This window comes from Corvus cornix, chromosome 1 (genome assembly GCF_000738735.6).
Source record: "Corvus cornix cornix isolate S_Up_H32 chromosome 1, ASM73873v5, whole genome shotgun sequence".
NCBI lineage: Eukaryota > Metazoa > Chordata > Aves > Passeriformes > Corvidae > Corvus > Corvus cornix.
The window spans coordinates 55,195,314-55,219,526 of NC_046332.1; the positions used below are offsets into that span (position 1 = coordinate 55,195,314).

The 24,213-nt window shown below is 41.2% G+C and overlaps 1 protein-coding gene across 2 annotated transcripts in view; it reads left to right on the top strand.

The window, feature by feature from the left end:
- The first annotated feature begins 231 nt into the window (after nt 1-231).
- The window catches only part of HTR2A (5-hydroxytryptamine receptor 2A), a 29,250-nt gene continuing 5,268 nt past the window's right edge, over nt 232-24,213 (top strand). Inside the window, exons 1-3 of one of the 2 annotated variants that reach the window (XM_010400447.4) lie at nt 232-732; nt 1,220-1,859; nt 5,893-6,093. In XM_010400447.4, coding sequence (XP_010398749.2) covers nt 1,460-1,859; nt 5,893-6,093 — 601 coding nt within the window. In that variant the 5' untranslated portion in view covers nt 232-732; nt 1,220-1,459. Of the gene's footprint in view, nt 1,860-5,892; nt 6,094-24,213 lie in introns of both variants that reach the window. The other variant, XM_010400444.4, reaches the window with a different exon arrangement.

Consider the following 24,213-nt stretch of genomic DNA (forward strand, 5'->3'; position numbering starts at 1 on the left):
GGTGGAATTTCCCCTCTATACAGAAAAAACTTCTCACGTATTTCACTAATATCTACCATCACAAGCCTTAGATTTTGTCTCTCTCAAGCCTGTGTCCTTTAAATCCCTGTAATTGCGTGCAGCTGTTTGTGAGCCGTCCGCTGCAAATTGAAAGCGTGCATTGAAAAAGCCCCCAAGCAGAGAACCTCTGAAATACGCGCTGAAAAAGCTGCTGGTTTACCAAAAAGACCCTCTCTGCTCTGCTCTGCCCTGCCCTCTCCTGCCCTCCTCTGCTGTCGCTACCTTGCAGTTTATGACATCCAGATAGTGGGAGGTCTGACAATCCGAACAAGGCAGCAAGCAAGAAATTCCATTCCTGTTGCAACCAGTAATTCCTCTGCGGAGCCTGCTTTTTCGTGAGTGTGTGCGCGTGCTTTCTTTTGTGTCCCTTCAAGAAGGGCTCTGCGATTTTTACTACTTTAAATATAGCTTGCCCTGGGGCGGGGAAACGCACAAGGAAAGAGCCGGCAAGCAGCCTATCTCTCAGAAGAAAAAAAGAGCAAGCCTCGCAGCACAGGAACTAGCGTCACTCAAGTGTGCAGTTTAGAAGTCAAAAAACTATTTCAAATACCACCATTCTGGAGGAGACTGAAGAAAAAGGATACAAAACTGGCGAAACACAGTGAAGAATATGGTAAACCAGGGTGCAAAGTGCATCTAATTGCAGTTTGAAAGTGGGCTCTGAAGTGCAATGTAAGTCTTCCTTAAATTGTATTCTTTTATAATAGTATCTAGCTGTTTAATTTCCATTCTGAAGCCATGCTGGGCCAAAAGGTACAATTAGCTACAAAAATCAGCATGGAGCAGAATTTGTAATCTCTGATATGAGGCTGAAAATGATACTGAAATACAACAGAAGACAGAGACTATCAGCCATATTATGGAAGATGCACTATAAATAAGAGCATATCTAATTATTTCAAAAGAAAGATGCTGGATGGAATTATTAATCAACTTTCTTTATAGAGACACGAGAGCTCTGCTGTTTAATACAGCAAGCTCTTTTAATACTGCTGTGTTTAAAATTGTGTGATTACAGTTACCAATAGCAATAAGATGTAGCTCCAGAGGGGAGTCCTAGTGGTTGCAAAAGTTTTATCGCTTTTATTTCTCCAACATTTTTGCTCTCTGAAGCCTCAAGTCCACATTCTGTATCCTACAGACTGGTTTTACTTTTCAGCTGGATTTTCAATATATGCCAACACTGGACTGCCTATGGAACTGAAAACAAAACACTTCAGCTTTTGGAGTAATTCTGGTATGTTTTCCTACATCACACTAGTGGCAAAAATACAGTTGACAAAAGCTTGTGCTCCCTCAACTTCTGGCATGAAGAGCTGAGGAATATAATGCCCAATGGTGACAAAGGGTGATAATTTCCTGCTTTTCACAATTCATCTCTGTGGTTTTGGACTTAGCAATGGATATTCTTTGTGATGGAGAGAGCTCTGTGAACCCAACTGCAAACTCCTTCATACAAATAAATCATGAGAGAAGACTCTACAGAAATGCTTATGATGCTGGAGAAATTAATATATCACATCTCTGCAACTTGACTGTGAACTCTGACAACCTAACCAATCTTTCAGGTGAAAGTAACATGAGCTCACTGTGCTGCCCTTCACAGAAAAACTGGCCGGCTTTGCTGACAATGATAGTGATTATTTTAACCATTGCTGGAAATATTCTTGTCATCATGGCTGTTTCACTGGAGAAAAAACTACAGAATGCCACTAACTATTTTCTAATGTCACTTGCAATAGCTGATATGCTGCTGGGTTTCCTTGTCATGCCTGTGTCGATGTTAACCATACTGTATGGTGAGTATTAGCTGTATAACCTACTGTATGTATTGACAAGCCTTAAACAGTGCATGCAATAACATCCTGTTGTTATTATGATTTCATTCTCTTACCACAGAAAATTGTTATCTCTCCATATAAGTAGAAATATATGTTACTGGTTAAGGGATGGAACAGGTGAAGTACTTGAATCTTTTCCTACTGTATATTTCCAGCTGCAGGCATTTTAAACACAGTCCAGAACATTAGTTTATTACTCAGTTGTCAGATGAATTGTCTCAAAGTATATGAAGATGCTTTGTTCTTTCTGTTGCTTTCAGTTTTTTTCCCTGGCTCATAATTTTCATATTCCTAATGAGAATATAGGGTTCTGCCAGTTACTTTGCTCTGCAAATATGCACTGAAGCACTAATGACTACTTTTCGATTCAAAGTAGGCAGCCCCCTTAATTATTTTTAATGAAGTAATACAAATGTAAACAATTTTCTTATCACCAATACCCTGCTTAGACATCGACTTAGTAGCAAATGCTGGAATAAATATTGCAGCAGTTAAGAAATGGATGGGCATTAATTCTGCCTGTTTAGTAACATCTACAAATGCAAAACTATCATTTCTTAAGAAAAGTTATTTAAGTTAATAATGACTCACAGTTCATGCCCTTGCAGGTGATTACTAGCAGATCTTTCTTCTCATTTTCACCAAAATCATTTGCAGTCCAGCTCACTTAGGAAAAAGCAGCACCCTATGTGTTCAGCACCAATTTTGTCAGGCTGTTAGTATCCCTAAACTTCAGAAATGAGTCTTCCAGTGACGTAACTGAATTGCTACAGTTCAAAGAGAAGCTAGACACAGTCAGGAGGAAAGTGAGATTCTTTGGAGAGATTTCTATTACTTCACTATTTTGGGACTTGAGGTCCAAACATGAGCCTGTGACTTAAGGGACATTTAATCGAGAAATCTGGAAGTTTATTTTCCGTTTTCAGTATCTCTACACAGAGATCTCTACTGATCGCCCTCAGTAGCATTTGCAAACTGCATTTGGCATCAGTGATGGTGCAATACTGTGATTTACCGCATCAGTGTGCGATTACCTTTGGCGGGAGAAACAGAGTGAAAACAGAAATTGTCCGATGGGTGACATTTAAGTCGTGCGTGATTCCCTGAGACAAGCAACAGGGACTCCTGCTGGCCAGGCTCCGCTGCCGAGGGAAGAGACGCCCGAAATGCGCGTCTCGGGAGGGATTTGGGGGCTGGGGCGCTGGATGCCTTTCCCGCACGGAGGGAAGCCGGAGCCCTCGTCCCGGGAAAAGGCTGCGCCGCCCGCCTTGGCGACGGCCGAAGTACAGGAGCCGCAGGACAACTGAAGGCATAGGGGAGGGGCTGTGTCGGCTTTGCCTTCTCTCTCCCTGCTTTTCCTCTTGCAAGACCAGGAATGGAAGCAGCACAGCTTGGGGTGAAAAATCACCTGGTGGCACACACAGGTACCAGGAGAACCATCGTGGTGTGGTGCACCATCAATCTCCAGGATGATCAGCGACGGCATGGAGGGAAGCCTTCCCTTCCACAGAAGCATTTTCGTGGCCTCAGCTGCTCAACTTCAGCCATATCACCTGTGTTGACAGTCTTGAGCCCAAACTGGAGGCCTTTGCACACACGTGCTCTGCTGGGACATCTCCAATGCTGTGGAACAAGTGTGCTCCGCCACCCCTTCTGCAGCCCCTTGAAGGGGGTATGGTGATTATTTTGCTCAAATGAGAGATGATTTTCTTGGGAGCTTTACAGCTACTGTGGGCAATTCTGGTTCAGGTGTCCAGCCATGTGCCTGTCCCAGTCTTCATCTTTTGGGATGGGCAGGGTTCTCCATCAACCCAGCAGCTCCAGACTCTGCTGGAAAAGGCAGCACCCAGTAAGGCCTGCCAAGGTGGACGTGTCTACAGAGCAGAAAACTTCCTGGAAGATGTTGTCTACACGCTTCCTAAGGGTGCACCTTATTGCATCTAGAGTTTTCTCCTCTCATGTACTTCCCCCTTTCTTGAATCTCTAGTCTCTAAGGAAGTTTATCTGGCAGATGCTGTTTTATCCCTGCCCCATCCTGGTTTATAGCAAAGACAAAAAGTCCAGAAGGATATGACAAATGTGTTTCCAAAGGTCACTGAAGCAAGAGAACAGATGTATATTGTCAAGTGTAAAAATACTTTAACAGTTTTTCCTGTGTAAACTGGCCTGGCCTGACAGAGAGATGCTACTGGGAAGTCATGCCCCTGAAAGCCAGCCATCACATAAGACACTCCAGGGACCAGATTTTCCAGTAGAAGACCAGAAAACGTGATAAAATACATCCAGAAATGCTGTATGGCTTGTCAGGATCCGTTCATATTACAGCAACCCAAGAACACCAAGAAATAGGTCTCCTCAAGGCTCACTGAGACTAAATTTAATTAGGCACAGACCTACCTCCTCTGCCTCTCCCTCCATTCCTGCTATTGCAAATCTTGTATTGTATCTCCAAAGGAGACAGGCACTCCCCAAACTACTAGCATATTCTCACAATACGAGCTTTGGCATTGGCCCATGCCACACCATCATGGGCAGCTTGGGTAATATGCTCTAAATTAAATCACTACAAAATAAGGACCCTGATAATGGCAAAACTTGCTCCAAGGGAGCTATTAGTGGTTCCCTGAAGGAATAGAGGGGCTTTTGAATGGGGGTCCTGCAGGGCTCCGCTTAGCCTGGGTCTGCTGTGTACAACTTCTAACAACTTGTATAGTGTGTGGAGTGAGAGATTACACAGTTTTCCAAAAGCACCAAGCTGGGAGAGCACTCAGAGAGACAGGATGAGAATCATCAACAAGAATCTGGACCCCTGAAGAGAAAGTCTGAAACCAACAAATAACATTCAATGAGGATAAGTGCAAAGGGAAAGAAGCAAACCAACTTCTGCTGGGGAAATTTGTCCAGGCTTCAAGGATGCTGAACAAGATCTGGCTACCAAAACATGCTAAACGTGCTTCACTAGGATGATACTTTCATACAAAAGGCACTTACCATTCCAGGTTGCATAAGCAAAGACATTCCCCTTAAGATCCATGAAGAAATCTTGTATTTCACTTAGCAGTCAGGAGGCCTTTGCAAGAGTACCAAGTCCTGTTTTAGTCACTGAATGGTATACAAGATGCAGATAAATTAAGCAGATTCCAGGGCAGAGAAAGAAGTTTTAAAAGTTTTAAAATCATGATCTGTAAGAAAAAGATAAAGTACTTGGATTCTCTTAGACTGGAAGCCAAAAAAATAAACACAAAATTTGGCAAGACATGATAGCCATCTCCCAACAGTTTCAAGAGGAAAAAAGTACTCAATTAATCTTCATAGGTAGAGGGAAGAACAATGAATAAGTAAGGGCTTAATTTGCAAAGAAGCTGTAGGTTGGATATTGGTAAACACTAATGCATCTGCTTTGGATTGCATTCCCTGGAGGACCCTATCAATATTTGTTGACAGAGGGAATATCCTTATTTAAGTATGTGGTAGAGGCCTAAAGACAGGTGAGATAAATATCACTGGTATGCAACAAAATCTCCTTTTTCTTTAGCTGCCATTAAATCTAAACTTTTACTTTCAGAAATAAGGCAGCTTTGCATATCAGCAGGTGTTGATAATGCAGTAATTACGTGGATAAAAAGTCCTGAAAGAAAATTGAGAACTTGTAAGTTTACAATGACAAAATTGCTTCTCTTTCCATAGATTTGCTGCCAGAAATGTTTAATTATAGCATCAAGCACTAGCATTATACAAATAGAATTAAAAAGAAAAAACATATGCTGCCTGTAGCCTGGGAAAGAAGCAGAGTTAACCCCAAAAGCTACAGTTAGAAGGCTGCAAGCAAACAAAAATGTTTTCTAAAAACAGTGTCAGGCTGTATCATTTAGAATGTATCACTACTCAGTACTTACTACTATCCTCCTAGAAAGATGTAGGGACTAAGACATGTGTCACAACAAAAGATATATGCCACATCTTTAACTGATGCCAACTTTCTCTTGTGCAGGATACGAATGGCCTCTACCTAGAAAGCTCTGCGCCATTTGGATCTACTTGGATGTGCTCTTCTCCACCGCGTCCATCATGCACCTCTGTGCCATCTCACTGGATCGCTACATCGCCATCCGAAACCCCATCCACCACAGCCGCTTTAACTCAAGAACTAAGGCTTTTGCCAAAATAATTGCTGTTTGGACCATATCAGTTGGTAAGTGAGGCAATATTTCAGCATGTAATTGCAGATTTCCAGCTTTTGAGAGGATTTGAAATACATACTGCAGTCTAAAACTTTATTCTCTGCCTGCAGTATTTTGCTTTCCACACTCTTAAGAACTGCTGTAATGTAGTAATTATGCGATGGCAATGGGAAATGGAGGAGAACTGAGCAGCACTGAAAGAACATACATCAGTGATAGCATAACTGCATTCAAGTTTATTTTAAAGATATGATTTCCCATATTGATTATCCATCATTACCTAAATATCTGAAAAGAAAAAAAATTATCAACTGAAAAAAGCATTTCCCTGTTTTATGAAGTCAGTTGTTCCCAATATCTTATTAGGGTAGTTTGCTTAGAGGTTTTTCTCAGGGGCAGATCTTCTCTGCCTTTCTCAGTGTCTATGATGTGGAATTTATGCATTCTGTTTAGGAGATAGCAGATACTGTGTACAGTGTTAATTGAGGGGAGTCTCTCCAGAGGACAGTTCAGAGTTACAGTCTAAAATAGGTGTTCTGAATGACCCAGTACATGAATCTCTTTTTGCACTGGAAAAACCCAGAGCCTCAAAACTAGGCATGGAAACACTGATCGTTCATTCCCATGGTGGCAGCATGTCCAGAGCAGTCTTATGGCATGGGATTTGGAAGAGTTTGGTGTCTAATGCCATCACGGATTTCCTCACACACCTGGGGCGGGAGGTTCTCAAATGCTTTGAAAACATGGGTCCCTTTCAGCACTTACAGTTTTGTAGACCCTTGAGCATTGGCAATTCACTTATTCAGAGGCAGGAGAAATTCACTCTTTTGCCCTGGAAGAGATGTGAGCTGTCAGCAGTCAAAGGTAATTAGCTCCTTCCCTGGCTAATACAAATTATTGCAAGTGGTTACTGTGATACCTTACCACTCTTCCCAGAGGAGGGAAAGGAGATGATGCCTAACAGGCTGCCAGCCTGGTACTCTAAATTGTCTCCTGGCCTCCCTCTTGATCCCGGCCCAAAGTCTGAGAAAAAGCAGTCTAGGATTGCTAGGATTTAAAATAGCTGCATCTTCTGCTGCACAGGAAGAAATCGTGGGAGTCTTTACTCAACAGGAGGACAGTTCTGCATCCTCCATGACCTGATGAGGTTCAACAGCCTCTGGCTCTTGAGTGCATTCAGCTGATCAGATGTCTAGCACAGGCCAGGTGAATCCCACCCTAAAAATACCTAGCTCTCAACTATAAAGGAAGCCTATAGCAATTGAGATGTAGATGTCTTCATTTAGATTCGATTAATCATATCTTGTCTCTTCTACAGTCACATTTTTTTAATCCAGTAGAAAACATATTACCTACTCTGTCCAATTACCTACTCTTTTCCAATTTTTGACATTGCTAAGTGCAAGTATTTCCAGTGCATTTCTCTATATAACATAAATAAGTCAAACATTACTTTAAAATGTTCATACTGTGTTTGTCTGCACTTGTGTGTGGTGCCTTGTGCTTAGTGTGTGTGAAATTACTGTCCTTTTCAAATATCAATTCACAGAATGATCAGAATGACCATTCCAGGGGCAAACCAGTAGTCCACCCTGCTCAGCATCTTTTCTCAGAGAGGGGCTTACTGACACAGTATCTGAATTAGCTCACTATTAAAAGGAATCCAGAAAAAAAAAAAGTGTTATTTTAGCCCTATTACTTAGAACATGGTTTATGTCCTGTAGCAGGAGGGTTTATTTCTTCGATAGCTTAGTATTTTGTTTCAAAAGTTATGGCTTTTCTTTGCAGTAATAACTAACAACATATCCATTGTAAAGACACCTTTTCTTCTCTCTGGAGAAACTTTTTTCTAACAGTGATGAGTCACAGATGTTACTTGTTATTATTATGGCAAGTGATAGCAACGTGGTCCCTATTTATATAACACTGAAAAATACAACTCCTTATTTTATTGGAAACCACTCAAGTGTGGCATGAGTGAAGAGGACAGAGTCCTGCTTTACTGCAGCCAGATAAGGACATGTGTAAGGGAAGAGTGGATGTCAGGAAAACAGGAAGGGTTATAGGGTAAACTCCATCTCATTTACACATTACATGTACCAAAACAGTGAGAAGGTTAAATAGGTATAGATGAACGTAGGCAAGCACACTTCAGTGGGCAGGAATGAAGTGGTGCTCAGCTGGTTCCTAGTCTCATGGAAGCAAGGGGCATGGGGAGACCAGCTGAAGGAAGACTGGTTGGTTTCCAGCCTGGCAACAAGCTATGGCAAATGGGATGTGCTCCAGAGGACAGATAAGAAAGCAATCACATAGGAAGCTATAGGAAACAGATGAGCCAGTCACTGCCAGGCTGGACTAAGTTTGCCCTGTGCCATATCACTGTATTAATAAAGAAAAATGCCACTATTATGAGAAATCTTGACAGGTCCCAGATCACCCATGCAACCTGCTGTCAGTCAGTCATCAACCCTTATCCTCTTGATCTGCCACCATCCAGCTAAGAATATGTAGGAAATGGGTTTCTGAAGGTGTCTTCTGTATCACTTACTAACAGGAAAAGCTTTCTGAACAAAGAGGTGCTCCATGTATCATTTAGCAGCCTCCAAGCTCTCAGTGCTACTTAGACTGACAGGGCTATAAATTATTTAACTCTTTGCATTTTCACATAACTATAGATGAGAACTCTCACTGGGATGAGTGAGGGAGGTGAGGATGGTGAGACACTGGCATAGGTTGCCCAGAAAAGCTGTGGATGCGCCATCTCTGGAAGTGCTCAAGGCCAGGCTGGATGGAGCTCTGAGCAACCTGGTCTAGTGGAAGGCGTCCCTACCTGTGTCAGGGGAGTTGGAATGAGATTATCTTGAAGGTCCTTTCCAATCCAATCCATTCCATGATATGTGGCACTGGCAGAGCTGGTGTTGAGTATAACACACCCTCCACAGCACACAGTGTGGCTACCCTCTCACTGACAGATTCAGATCCAAGGTTTTGCTCTCCAGCCTCAGATAGATATCCTTTGACTATCCCATGCTGGTGCCCTGTGAACTCTCCTGATGTATGAGATGGAGGGTTGTAGGTTACTGACGGGTTCGGTCGGGACGGTCGGTGACGGAGACGAGAGATCTCTATAGTCAGATCTTGGAACATGCGGTTTATTGCAAAGGGCGTGGGTATAGGGGCACTGCTCAGAGCTGCCAGACTCAGCTCGGAGCAGGCCCAGGAGAGCAAGAGAGTAAGCGGGTGAGAGAGAGAGAGTGTAAGAGCAAGAGTGGAAGTGGAAGCAAGAGAGAGAGAATGGAAGTGTCTGAAGTCCTGGTTACAATACAATAAATTATCTTCTGTACTGAATATTCTAATTGTCACTAACCAATCTAATACAAGATACAAATCCTATAGCATTTACCTACAGCCTATAAGAGTTCTTATATTACCATAGAGTGTTACATCTTAACTTCTAAAAACTACTCTTTGGACCCTGAGCTAGTAGGGTCTGCTCTGACCCTTGGACCTGCCTGCAAGCAGAGGGTATTGTTCAATCAAGAGGGGATTACCTTCAGTCGGCCATACCATTGTTTTCCAGTTGTTCAGTAACTAAGATTTGGTATTTCAAAAGTGGCTTTCATTTCGATGTTGCCTGTAGTTTTCATATTCCCAAAATCTTTTGTCAAGCAATCATATTTATAAGGCTTTCCTGTTTCATCTTCCCCAACAGAGGGTAAAAAGCAAGAGAAAGAAATTAAAGTTGTTATGTTCCCCTGTGGAGAGGTTCATTTTAGCAGAGGAAGAGGGGAGAAACAGCCAAAAGTTGTGTGTTGGCAGCACATTTAATCAGTTGCACTGACCATGCAAAGAGCTCAGGCTGAACTGAGCAGCACTGATGAGCATACAGGGCTGTCGGATGCTGCCTTCTACCACCCTCAGTATGGAAACAAACCATTTAATCCTACCACTTGTCTTTCAACCATCTGTCTTTCAACCCATTCTTTTTCTACTAGAGGATCCTTCTTCTATTGCCATTAGAATTTAATTTCACTAACAGCCTTTGACAAAACAGTAATTTCAGAACTTTCTGGAAATCCAGGAACATTATATCTGCTGGATTACCCTTATCCACCTGCTCACTGACTCCTGCAAATAGTTCTAGCTAATTTGTGGGGCCTGAAGAAGCTCATCTAGTGCTTCCCAACCCACCTAGATTATAGCTTCTAGTGTACCTAATTAATTACACTTTTGTTCACTAAATTTGTAATTTTCCTTTTATTCACTAAATACACAAATATATTCAGTGCATTTTAACCAAAGGCAGTCAGTGATCTTCCTTCCATTGGCTTCAGTGACAAATGAAGCATTTAAAAAACAGCAGAAGAAAAGCACAGATAGTTTAATTTACTTGACTTCTGAAATCTTGATTTTCTCAGTTAGAAAAAAAAAATTGTGCTAACATTTGTTTTTGCATTTAGTGGAAGAAGAGCATTTAGCCAGCAGCCTTTGTTTCACTAGACCATGTAATGCCACAGGCAATTGGTTTAAAATAGATTCTAATTACTGTAACAGATTCTAATCGTGTCTTTAATTCTTAAATCATCCAGTACGCACAGTGGCTAGATAATTAGATTATTTGTAGCTGTTGAAGGCAAAAGCTCATTAAACACTGAAAATTATTTCATTTGTTTTAAAGCACAGAGGTGATTATTGAGAACAGGTGTAAAAAGCCAAAGCATTTCCCCCTGCTAGAAAAAAAGTAGAATTTTGAATAGAACTGGAATCTATAGAAATGTAAATAGAGCCTATACTGAAAAATACATGTAAAATACTTTTGAGTCCTAAGTGGGCCTAATATCATTCCCTCTTTGAAAAGGTAACATAAACGAATTACAGGCATGAATGTTAAGTCCTTACATACAACATCCCTCAGTTCTTATTTCTCTCTATTCCTCTGTTCATGGTCTAAGTAAGGTGAAATCTGATGATGCCCAAGCTGAGTTTTCTCTTATCATTTCTCACTCAGCCTACACATCTATTCACTGCCTTCAGGCAGTCTCTGCAGTCTCCAGTCACTAACAACTTAGATTTATTCAATACTTTTCATGCAGGAAAAAAACCCCAACATGGATCTGGATGAAGCTGGTAAAATACCTCCCACCACATAACTCTAAAATTTTGCCATTGATTTTGAGGCTTCAAAAATGAGAAATAACTGTAAGATATGAAGCAACGCTCTCCAAAGTACAGGGTGAAGTTAGCTCCAGGTGTACAAATCAAACCCAGCGCAATTGAGCCCCCAGATAATTTGGCAGTGTGACATTTTATGCTGGCACAGAGGCTTACACCTCCTTCACAGGCAGCCTGCAATTTCTCTGCACGACTTCTTGCTGCCTCACAGCATATGAAGGGAAGCAGCAGGGATTGGGAGAGTTCAACCACTAGTACCTCTGGATTGTGTTTTGCTGACAGCTTTGGCCTCCTTAGGCTGAGTCTTCTTTCTGTAAAGGACAAATTTCATTCGAAAATCCCTTTGCAGTTTTCAAAAGGCATAAACAGCTAATCAACTGCAGGCTGGAAGTCCCTGTCCTAAATCTACTACATATCCATATCTTCCTGATATTTTGCCATTTCAGTCAAGTCTAATTTAGGGATGCCTTCACATAGGAAAAGACAATTTGTTGTAACCTGGAATATACTGCCAAAATACATAAAATTGCAAATAATTATACGCTGAACTGTACTCTGACAATATAGATTTAAAGCTTAGCACCTATATTTGGAAGTGCTGGACTGGAGCTAAACTTGAAATATCTACTATACTACCCTCTTTCCCATCTACTTATTCACTCTGCTTCCATTTCTTCTTTTGAAGATTTGACTTTGCATTCTTAGCAGTTTTTATAATCATTTCCCCAGGGAACATTTTTTAAATTTTTATCATACTCATGAAACCATCTCTCAGAGAGTGAACATACTGTTTGCTCACTCCAGCTGCAGGATCTCAGGAGCAAACATTATAGGTTTTGTGTTTGGGCAATCCTGGGACCTTTATCATTTGTGGATGTAGATGCCACCATAAAAATAAAATGAAGTTGTAAAAAATTGTTGCACAACATATTTTGGAGGAATTTGCATCAATTGTAATGAAGGGTGTTGGCATGAAATTTCATTAATAAAGTACTAGAGCTTCAGAAGCATCTCAGAAATAGAATCTTCATTGTATTTCTTCATAGAGACACAATGTATGAGGTTTAGTAGTCAGCAACAATTATGTCAGTAAAAAGTTCATTGCCATACTAATGACTCCTACAGTAGTGACAATTAATGATAAAGCAAGCCCTTCACGTACAGGTTGTCTGGGGTTGCTCAGTTCCATGGGAAAGAAACATTCAGTGCTGTGATGCACACTTCTGTGTTGACTAGCGCATGTATTCTGGTTATGAGCCATTACTTAAGATGGTTCTGAGAAAAAGATATAAATATCCTATTTACTTCGATGTAAATTATCCCCATATTTCCCATGTAACAGAACTCTTTGATTGACTTGTTCTTCCCAGAAGAGTGAACACATCTATCAGACCATCAGCTTACCACACATATCTCCCTCCCATAACTGTAAAGGTTCAAAAACCTTGCATTTCGAACTTGTATATGTTCTTTCATCTGACAAGGAGGTGTTACTAACATAATACTTTTCTTTATGGAAGAAGGTCCTTAAAGGAATGTTAATGATTGATCTGCTTTCTAAATTCTCCAAATTTGGAAACACAGAGATAAAGAAATGGGACACGGGCATGTGTCCACAGGGACATATTTGCAAACCAGAGACACTGAGCAACCCGACACTCATCTGGGTGGGGGAGAACACATTATACCAGTAAATAAGTATCATCAGAGGAAGAATAATTATTATGTATTATGTATTATGTTCTTTGGGTAATTACAACAGGATGAGATGAAGGGTTTTGTCTATGAAAAAGGCACACATCCATTTTGGGAGCACTTCTTTTGCAAGAAGCATTCTGCCTTACAGGTAAAAAAAGGAATGAGGAGTGGTCATAACATTAATGTGTGACATTTCTTTCTGCTTTGGCTTTCTTTTTAAAGGCAAATTATAAACAATAAAGCTGTATTTTTAATAGCACAGCAATGTGGAAAGAACCTGGTTAGTCAAGGTGCTGATGAAAGAAATTTCTGTCTTTCTTTTTAAACCTGTCTTTGTTTTGAAGACCATAAGGACCATGTCCTTCTTCCTCTTGAAGCTACCAGTGAAGAACCCTTAAGTTCATTTGAACCAGGCCTGTCGTGTTATCAGGTTTTTTTGAATGAATAGGTAACTGTTGGTCGGTGCCAATATGACATATAATCAGCCAATCTCTCTTCATAGGGTACATCAGAGTAAATGGAATATTTTAAGGAAAAAGGCAGTAACAGCACAGTGCCTATTGTGAGTTACTACCCCCTCTCTGAAAGGCTGTATTTTTAGCCATTCATGTTCCCATCACAGAGTGCAATACAGACAAGTACTCAGAATGGATTCCCCATGCAGAGGGGGAAGGACAAGCCTGGGTCCTGTCACAGAATACCCTTTTCTACAGAAAGTGCAGTGTGAGGTGTTGCAAAGTGCAGAAAGGACTTGTTCACAAGCCTGCTCTAATCTTTCTCCAGTAGGTCTCTACAACAATGCAAGCTCAAAAGAGGATCCCATATTCACCAAGAAATTACTTGAGCATCTCTAGTCAGAGGAGCTGGATTTCAGCATGGAAAATGCCAAATGCAACACAAATGAGAACAAAAGAAGTGTACAAGGAATTATGTTGGGATTTATAAACTGTACAACAGTCTGTACACTGTAACTGCATTTAATCACCTTCTAAATTAAAAATGGTGCTGTTAAAGTAGCACTGGGTTGCATAAAAGAAAAATGCCAAGAAAAGAGAAAATTTCATTCATTTTACAATTATACAGAACAATAACACAAGTTCCTTTATTTATTAAATTTGACTTAAGCCAGATGTTGTGTTTTATGACATTAAGAATGTTTCATGTACCACAGAATTCTTCAAAATTCAATCCTCATATTTATCTTTATCAGCAGGAACATTGCAAACTATTGAACACTCAGGCTGCAATTAACTTTCCCCACACATTATCTGGTCTGTGCCATTGGCATCCCTTCTAAGCAGAAGCTCAGCTAATAAAAGTCAGGGATTTTGTCAGAACTGCAAAAACATATTCCTAATTACCTGAAACAAACTTAGAAACACCCGTCAGGTGATTTTGCCTATGATGTTCTCCAGGGTCATTGATGGAAAATAGCTTGTTGAGCTCCTGTGATATCCTGAAAGCAGTCTGTGGCATCGTGATAAAGGCTCTCTTTTCTGCCTGATCAAAATTGGAATCTGTGTATTTCACAGTATTCAGTCCTGCCTTTATGTTGGAAATAAATCACACCCCACAAGACTTATTTCCTTTTGGCAGAACACAGCCCTTGTTACGACTTTTTGTATTTGATCTGAGTTTTGAAATGTCAAATTGACTGCTATTTCCAGGACCATAGGCTGAGCTGAACTGTGAGTATCCTGAGAGAAAAACTGTGTGATTTTAGGTCCCAGGTGCACTGAGTGAGCAGTGCAAATTTCTCCCTACAAGCACAGAAGTACTAGAAATTTTGGACTGAAAGTTCCCCAGTTAAATCCAGCCCTGCCTTGCATACCACTGCAGGACATGAAGAGGTCACCCCTGCATTTCCTGTTGCAAGGACAGTTCATGTATTTATTTTTCATTTTCAAGGCGCTTTGTGCCATTTAACAGAAAGATAAGCCTAGGGATTGTGCTGTAGCACCCACATAGACACCAGTAGATGGGAAATATGGGCAGATATGATCCCTTTTTATCTCTTCTTCAACGTTATTATCTTGTAAATGCGACCAGGACATTGACTGGTTTAACAGGGTTCAGTCAGGGTGAAGGGCATTAGCTGCAGGGTGGACAGTGAAACATAAAACACAGGATCCTGACTCATCATCTTCAGACCTGTGCAGGTCTCTAAGATGCTTCTCATTCTGTTTTTCCTTCCAAATTATCCATCACATCAGGACATCTATCCCAATAGCTGTCCAGCCACTGCTGCAGTCTCCTTGTATAACTAGTAAGAAGCTGACCATTTGCTTATTAAGCAGCTTCTGCAAGCAACCACAAAAGGAAGCATGGACAAACAATTGGGATATGGTCTGAGGTCTAGAAAATCCAGAAGAATTACAGGTTTTGTTATCTGTGCCCTTCAGATGGAGTGTGAAATTATTGTAAAAAAAAAAAAAGTAATAATTAAAAAAATTATCTGATAGCTACATTCAGTCTCCTTTTAAACTACACAATGAGGCCAAGTAGCACTGCTGAAGAAATCTCAGAGATACTAACAGAAATCCCTATTCAGTTCAGTGAAGGATTGAGGCAGAGTTAAGTAAATTATCAGCATTCAACAAATCACACCACGTAATAATTAAAAGACAGAGATATAAAAACTGGGATATTAGGGGATCTTGTCACTTAGACTGCTCTAGGAGGCATCACATTGTTTTCTTATATGGTATGGAATATCTAAGATCTTTCCCCAATTTCTAGCTTATTGCTGCTATAAGTATTTTTTTAAGCATTACTGTGTATGTAGCATGTATAGCACATAATAAATTAGCTCTGAGGATGGTTTAGAATCTTCATAGCTAAAAAGACAAACTGATAACATCTGATCTAGGAAGATCCTGTAAAAAAAGTATGGTATTCCCTTCTTCTCAAAGCACCATTATCACCAAATCTGCTCTGCTAGGGGCCTGAACAGCGAACATTGCGGGGCCATCTGACTTGGGATACAGAAAGGTCCTATGCTAAACGGAGGGGATATCACAGGTGGCTGAAGTTGATCCTACACAGAGGCTCTTTTCCTTTGCAAATTAACATACTCACCTAGGCCAGTGACAACACTAAATTTGTAACTTCTTTTGAGTAGAAATTAAACCATTGCTACTGGAAACTTAAAAACACCGATGCAATATAAACAACATTAATTGAGAACACAGAAAGAAAAAGGGCGTTTGACCTACTCTGCTGCATTTTGCTGAGCCACAGAAGTAGCAGCCTTAAATAGAATGAGGAGAACCTTGTCCCTCTGTGCAGAGATAGGCTGGAGACCTGTGGAACCCCTTGCAAATTTTCAGACTAAATATTAAGCTCTTTATTGTAAGGCCAGTCACTTTTCATCACCTCTAATCACCATGGATGAAGGGGTAGATACACAGCTGTCATCAGCCTATGTCCCCTGGAGGAGAACATCAAGCCCAGCTCCCTTCCAGTTCGCAGAATTGTAGCTGCTGTCCACCTTGGGCTCTGCTCAGCCAGCATCCTGGGGCCAAGCTGCTTCCTCAGCTTCCTGTCCACATTTAGCCAGACACCGCCTTACAGTTCACTCTTTCCAGGCTCGGGGACAGTCCTACGTCTCAATCTCACCAAAGACCAGAATGCAAGAGGAGTAATTTCATCTCAGATATGATGTGGCAATGTGGTGCCAAAACAACGCCAAATCACTCCCATAAATGTTTCTTCTTCCCATCTTTAAGGATGGGCTAAGTTTTTACATGGGAACACAGAGACGGTGTTTTCTCATGTGAACAAGTTGGCTCTACGTGGCATGATAGCACGCTCCTTACTGGACATCAGGTTGAGTGGGTTTCTCTGGAGAAAGAAAAGGAATTTTAGACTCTCTCTATTATTGACTTTTAACCTCCTAGACATTGCAGAGCTAAACAGCTTCGTCCAGCCTTCTGCTACAAAAGAAGACCCAGATATCTTCTTGTCTCCCTCTTCTTCCCTGTAGATGCATTTGGACTGACTTGTATTTACACACTAATCTACACAAGGCAAAGACATTTACTTTTTGTCTAAATGTTGGCACACTTACTGAGTCTAGGGTTGGGGTCTTCTGACATCTTTCTCCACGTTTAACATCATTAAAATACTCATAATCAGACCACAAGGTCTAACCAAGCACAGCAAAAAGGAGTTTCATCAAATCCATGGCAAAGAATATGGCATGTGGTACACATTATTTTGTTCTTTAGACATATTGTAAAAAATTTTATTTCCTGGGCAGTTTGGTATTTCCTACTTATTTAGGAAAAGTTGTGTGCCTTTAGTAGATATAAATGCTATAGTAAATTAGCAGCAGATTGACTGCAAGTACGTGCCATCTAAAATAATATTTCTGTATGAATTGATAAAGTCTTTCAATTTTCTGAGGTTTCCACATATTCCCTCTGTTTTCTGGCTCTAGAAGTGAAGGTTTTACCTGTGGGTGTCCCTTACAGAAAGTGTGCTAAGTCTAAGCAAGAACACTTTTACTCTACAAAGACAGAATCACTTCAGAGCTTCAGCCAAAATGAGGCAATGTGCAGTCACAGGTCAAGGACATCATTACCTGGGAATAACTACAAGCATATTAAGAAATAAATTTTAAAAAATAATATTCAAATGAGATATAACTACTACCTTTGGGATGTGTGGCTGCCTCTCTGCTTATGAAAAACAGACCAGACAGCAGAGTTTTGTCCAGCAATTTCTTACCCCTTGGAGACCTCCCGCTTGGAGGCCACCCATTGCAGTCAGCAGACAGTGAAGGCAGCCTGTGCCAACCTGTGCTAGCACCAAATTTAGAGGGTTTGGTTGCAAAATCAAAACTTCCTCTTTGAACTCATTCAGTTGAAACCACCAGTGCCCAAAGCCATTGCTCCCTACTACACACATGAATGGCATCATCTGAAATCCCCAGTTCCTAAGTCCTTTTTCAAAATAAATTTCTTCAGGACATTTATAAACCTTTCTTTATTTTTTTCTAGCTGTTTGATAAGTGCAGACTTCTATATTCCTCTGCTACTCCCTTTAGTGACTGGGTAACCATCTTAGAAGGATAACAACTTCTCTCAATTGGAGATCTCTGTGAGAAGCCAATAAACATCTTGGAAGAAAGCCTCTGCCCAAATCAAAAATAATGTCACTAGCTGGAAAGCAAAGACTGTATGGGGGAAGAGGCTCCACTGGAAATTGCTATGCAAAATTGTATCTTCCTCAAATACTCAGAAAGCCTGAAAAATCCAACAAAAAAATGAGAAGAACCAGAGCATAAACAAGTCTTGCAGCGTAACTAAGAGAATTTGAGGAGTGCATAGGCAGGAAAAACACTTAAAGCCAAAAGCAAAGAAACTGCTTCCTGCTGTTGGACTCTTGCTGCCTTTAGGAAATAGGGCTGTGTGCACATTTTGAGGAAAGCAGAAAGCAACTCCATCAGTGCCCTCTCATAACTCAGCTCACTCTGGAGCCCACGGTTTCTAATCAGTTGGGTCAAAAAGGGGCACCTGTCCTTCATTTCTTGCACTGTCCTCCCTGTAATTCTCCTCTAACCCTGTTAATACTTTATTACCACAGTTCTACAAATTAATTTGGAGAGACATATCTCTGTTCTTGTTGAGAAATAGGCTTCAGGACTGAGGACATAAATGAGAAACATATTAGGAAACACAGATTTCTCTGATTTTGTTTTTCTAAAGTGAAATAGATTATTTATGGTACAAATTATCATTTACCATACTTTTATCACATAAAAAGAAGCAAATGTATCTCCTACTAGGCTAAAAGATATGTTTCCTTAAAGATTTTCTGAGCTGTCAAGAACAAAGCCATTTCAAAATTAATAGAATAATCTGTTATCTGGCACCCCCCTATGTGACATAAATTTAAATTAGTTTTCCTTTCAGTTGTATTAAATAGAATATGTGTGACCAAATAAAGTGTTCCAAGGGAAAGATACAGAAAACCAGCTCCATGTGTGCCCTTGAATAAAAAACTAAATATGGTCTATCAGCAGTTATAAGGAGAATGCCTGGACCCACTCTGATTCCATTCCTGTGAGTACAGCCTCTTGGGATGCAGAAAGGAGACTATGCTCCTCCAGCACTGTGACTAACTTAGCTCTTGAGGAAATCCATTTGAAAACAAATCTTACGTGGGGATTTGTGACAGAAAGCTCCTCATCCACTTCTGCCTCTGCCAACACATGTACTTTCCACTAGGGAAGGATTCTGTTCTGGTCTCACTCGTGAGGAGAAATTCTAGAGCAGGACTTTGGGGACATTGCCACGCTAACTAAGGAAGGTGGAAGCTTTTTAACATTCATGCTAGCTAGATGCACCCTCAGATGGTGATTCCCAATCATGGAGGTTTTCAACATCCCCTCTTCCCAGATGGAAATTTCTGCTTCTGCACTGCCACCCATCAGCAACCTGCACATATTGGAAATATGGCTGGCACTACTCTGGCAGCAACAAAATTACAACAGTGAAAGGTTTGTCATGACTGGAAAGGAGTCGATGGGGGAATAACATTTTCAGGTGCACGCAGAGAGCAGCTAAGTGTTTGCAGGTCTTGGGAAATGATGATGTAATGACAAAACAATGAAATGCAGTGATGTAACAACCATAATGGTGAGTGTCAAATGCCAAGCAGAGACATGAAGTCAGACTGAGCAACTCCTCTGCAGATGTTTAAGTTGAAGTAACTGTTGCTAAACTCCAGCTCATCATATAAGATCCAGACACATTTTCATCCTTGATATTCAGAGGGGGACATGGTCCATGGTCCCCCTGCCACAAGTGGCTCACTGTGGCTTGTGTTCCTTGAGCAAACAAACACCTACACAGGGCACCATTCCCAAAGGAATAAATTTTCTTTATTAAGAAATTAAATTAGGTAAATTAAGTCAAAAATATTGAAAATAATGTGATCGCAGTGTGCAACAAGGAGATTTTTATACAACACGAAACTGAGAGTACACACTGTATGCCTTGGGATGTAGCAGGTGAGTATACATGGGCATCTGTTTGCTGTTTGAATGTGTAGATGTACCAAAAGAGGACATTTTCTGAGTACAAATAGGCACCAGATAACAGCATGGGCTTTTCTAAAGATATTAGACAATATGGCCACATTGCACTGCTTGAAGGATACACTTGCCTTCTCAAGCAGCAATCCTTTCAGAGGTCCACAGTGTCACAGCACATCTTTGTGCAGTGGCCCATGAGCTGGCCCATGACCCGGTATGTTTGAATCCATGTGACTACTAAAACCTGAGATGGGGAGGGGTTTTTGTTTTCCATGAGAAGGTGATAAAAGGTGCCAAATTTTGTTGAGAAACTGTAATGACATTTCTAAAAGGTAGCTCCTAACCCTTGGACATTTATTAAGGCACAGAGTAATGCTCACTTGTATTAAACACAACTGAAACGGATAGATGCGAGGCAAAAGCACGTGACTGAGTTTCTGCTTGAAGGAGACTTCACAGAAGAAATCCTGACCTTATCAATTCACTCCCCCCTTCTTGTCTTCACCCCAAGCAACCCAAGTGTACCACCCTGAACGCACATTGTAAATTATGGTTTTGATTTATTGATAGTCTCAGCAGCTCAAGGCAGCTGCAAACCCAGTTTACCTGTCCACTTAAAGTGGTTTTATAGCTGTTGTACACCTCTGAAGCCAGCAATGTGTACCACTATATCAACCCTTGTCAATTTCACCAGGCTTTCTGAGAGAACAAGAAGAAGGATGCCATTGTTTTACTTCTTAACCTTTGGTGTTTTCAAGAGCATTTTGTCATTCTGAAACTCTGCCCAAATGCTTGAGGTTTAATGCAGAATTTATTGTTCATCTTTATTGTTTGGGCTCTGTTGTGCGGTTTATTAAAATCCACAGTTTGAAACAGCCACGTGCGTATAAATCAAGCCATATAAATAAACCACCTTGTACCAGAGGAACATAATATTTAGGGCTTGTTCACAAGGGAAAACGTTCTAAGTGGGAATGTCAACTGGAAATGGAGTGGCTAATGTACCTTTAGTGCTCGAATGGATGCTCCTATTCTGTGCTGAATGCTTCCTTGTGCCTCAGTTTAGTTCTTTTAAAATCCAAGGAAGATAAACCATAAAAAAGCCCTCAGGAGATACCAAGATTTTTTCCAGACTGACCTTGAGCTAGTGGGAGCATGGAATGGGCAGGGTGTGGAATAGCTGTTCTGTTACAGCCCTTCCAGGTTGTTTCCTCCAGATCTACTGTTTGCACATGCTTCATTTCCCAAACACCTGTTTGTCCCTCCCTGGTAGCTCTGCATGATCCTTTCTTGTGAAGCTGATTTTCTTCTTATGATGTTTGAATGCACAGGCACCATCTGTGTCTTCTTAAACATCCAGTCACCAAGAGCAGGGAGCTGGAAAGCAAGGACAAGTAAACCAGCGAGGAATTATACATCTGAATCATCCAGGTGAAATAGATCATTCAGCTTCAACTTTTAAAGAATTAATTCAGTCAGCTGCAATAATGGTAATGCAGCCATAGACCAGGACTTTTTGTTACAGGTTTACAGGACAAATGTGGTCTTGACCAAACGTGACATGTGGGTGATACTCTTGGCCATATGTGATGCTTCCTAAAAATCCCATCAAAATAGTGGATGTGAGTTGCACATGGAAGCTCCTTTACTTAAAGCATGACTGCCTTTGAATTTGGTCCCTCTGCCTCACGGAATTTGCCATACTTATGCTGCAGAAGCCAACTGCTGAGGGGAGAAAAACCCCATTCCTTCCAGGAGGGGAGCAGTAAATTTAGCCCCTGTAGAGATAAGAAAAGAGAAAATTGGGCTGGACGTTAACTTATTCCATGCAAGAATGCCACAATATCATTTGTGGGATGCCCTGCATCAGCTGAACTGGGGTTACACAAAAAGCAGTTTACAGTTGTCAGTGTTCTCTGCCACCAAAGTGTGTTATCTCTGCTGTGTTCAAACTGTATACAGGCCACTTCCCTATGGCTGTAGGGGAAAGATGCCTTGAATGGTCACTCAGAAAAACTGACATGACTAGCAGTGCCTGCTACAGCTCTGCTGGGTATAGCACTTCTGTGCACGTTAAAGGAATGACAAAGAAATGTGGGAACTTCTGCTACATGCTGAAGCCCATTTCCATTTTTTAAAGCCAGAAATCTGGATTTGGATGCCAGTCTCCAGAAGCTGCTAAGAACAAAACAAAGCAGTTGGGGAATTGCTCCTCTTGTTTCAGGTGAGAAGCTGTAACAGACTTTGGCCCTTTACTTGAAAAAGCCTGCAGTTATGCTAAAATTTTCCTCTTTCTAGTGCTGCTGCCTTTACTCCCATGCCTCCTCAAGCAGCTGAACCATAAGCTAGTAATGAAAGGCATCTTTTTACTCCGTCAATACCATTGTTTATTTTATCTCTGCAGCTCACACTAGGTCTTTGAATGAAATGAAAAAACAGCCTTGCTGTTATCAGCACAGGGCAGAAGCAGACGGGAAGCTTGTGGTATTGCTCTGACTAATGCTGTGTCTTTGTGCAGCTGAAGTATAACGCTGGGAGGTGCTGGATGCCCTCGGCACCCCTTCAACTCATCCAAAAAAAGAAAAGGAACTTCCAAGCATTCCTCATTTCCCTGGAGTTGTTCAGCACCCCAGATTACTCAGCCACAGCTGGACAGCCTGGTTTCTCATGGCGACCTCTTCCTCTGTGTTGTCAGTGAGACTGACTTGGACCTTTATAGCCAGCAGCTTTTCTGGAGTCACTGGAGGTTTCTGTTAGCTCAACTAAGGAGTTTCCACACACTGCATGAGTTTGCATCTCACTCACTGGCTTCTCTTAGCCCAAGCATTTAGAGCTTCTGCAGGAGAAACAGAAAGGGTAATACCACAGGCTCTCCACCAGCTTCTGCCCTGGGATGATAAGAACAGCACTTTTCTAAACCGGCTTGAGGCAATGCCATGGCTCAGTTCAAAGCTGCAAAGACAAAATAAGCTGCAGCGTTCTTAGAAAAAGATCTTTGTAGAAGCTCCAGAACAAAAAGAATGAAGCACTTGAACAGAATAATAATCTAATATTATTATTACCATGATTATTATTGTTTGGTATTGAGCCTGTACTCCACAGCCTTCCTCTGGGACTGGAGCTGTTATGCTGGGTACTGGATATGTGTGAAATGAACAGACAGGCGATGCTTTTAAAGGGCTCCCAGTTAAGGCAGCAGGCGGGAACAAGGGAAAGAAAGAGAGACAGAGGAAGGTACCATTGAAATGCTGATGTTTCAGGACTCATCTGTGAACCAGTAAGGACATTCTTGGGCATACACTGAACAAAGTAGGGCACAGCATCCTCCTCACATCATAAGAAATTCTTCTCTAGTCAATGTTTTTATTTCTCATAAGCCAAATACAGAAACTGGGATTTCTGTTCAAAAATGCAAATGGGACTGAAGCTCCCAGATTATGCTAACTTTCCACAGGAGTCAGACACCTTGCTGCTTTTATCCAAACAGAGCTGCATTATCACCCCCTGCTTCACTCCACTTTTGCTATCTTTGCAGCACATCATCTCTTTCATTGTCTGAATATTGCCTCTCTTGGAGAGACAGCATCTATTTGGAGGGGAAGAGACAAATGCTGAAAAAAAACCCAAAACCAACAACCAAAGAAATAGCAGCTGTTTGATTTTACCCAGACTGTAGCAGCATTTGCAGAAATCCCTGAGGAAATGGCTGAGTAGGGTTGAATCAGACATAGCAGTCCAAGGAGAATGGACTTTGTCACCTTGCCTTGCCATTCATGACAAGGCAAAGACGCAGCACATGCTCCAGGGGAAGACAAAGTTTGCATGGCTGTGCACAGAGAAGGCAACCTCTAGCAGCTGGAAATACAGTGAAAGGACCTTTGTGGTCCTGTAGGGTAAACCACATCTCAGGCTGCCTCATATCAGTGTCTCTCAGTGCTTAATTTTTTCCCATTGTTCATCTGGCCCTTGCCACATGGGAAGTTGGGTTTTGTTAGCATTTAGCCTGTGTTGATTATATGGAGATTACAGCAAGAAAAGACACAATGAAAGATTACTCTTAGGCCTCTGATAAAAAATTATCTTTCCTCCTAAAATTAGTATTTCCCAGTCTAATTAGAACCCAGAACACTTTAAATCCTCTAATGAAAAACAGTCCAAGATCACTCTTATGCCACTCCAGAAAAGAAATACATAGTGTCATCTTGGTCATAGTTCATAA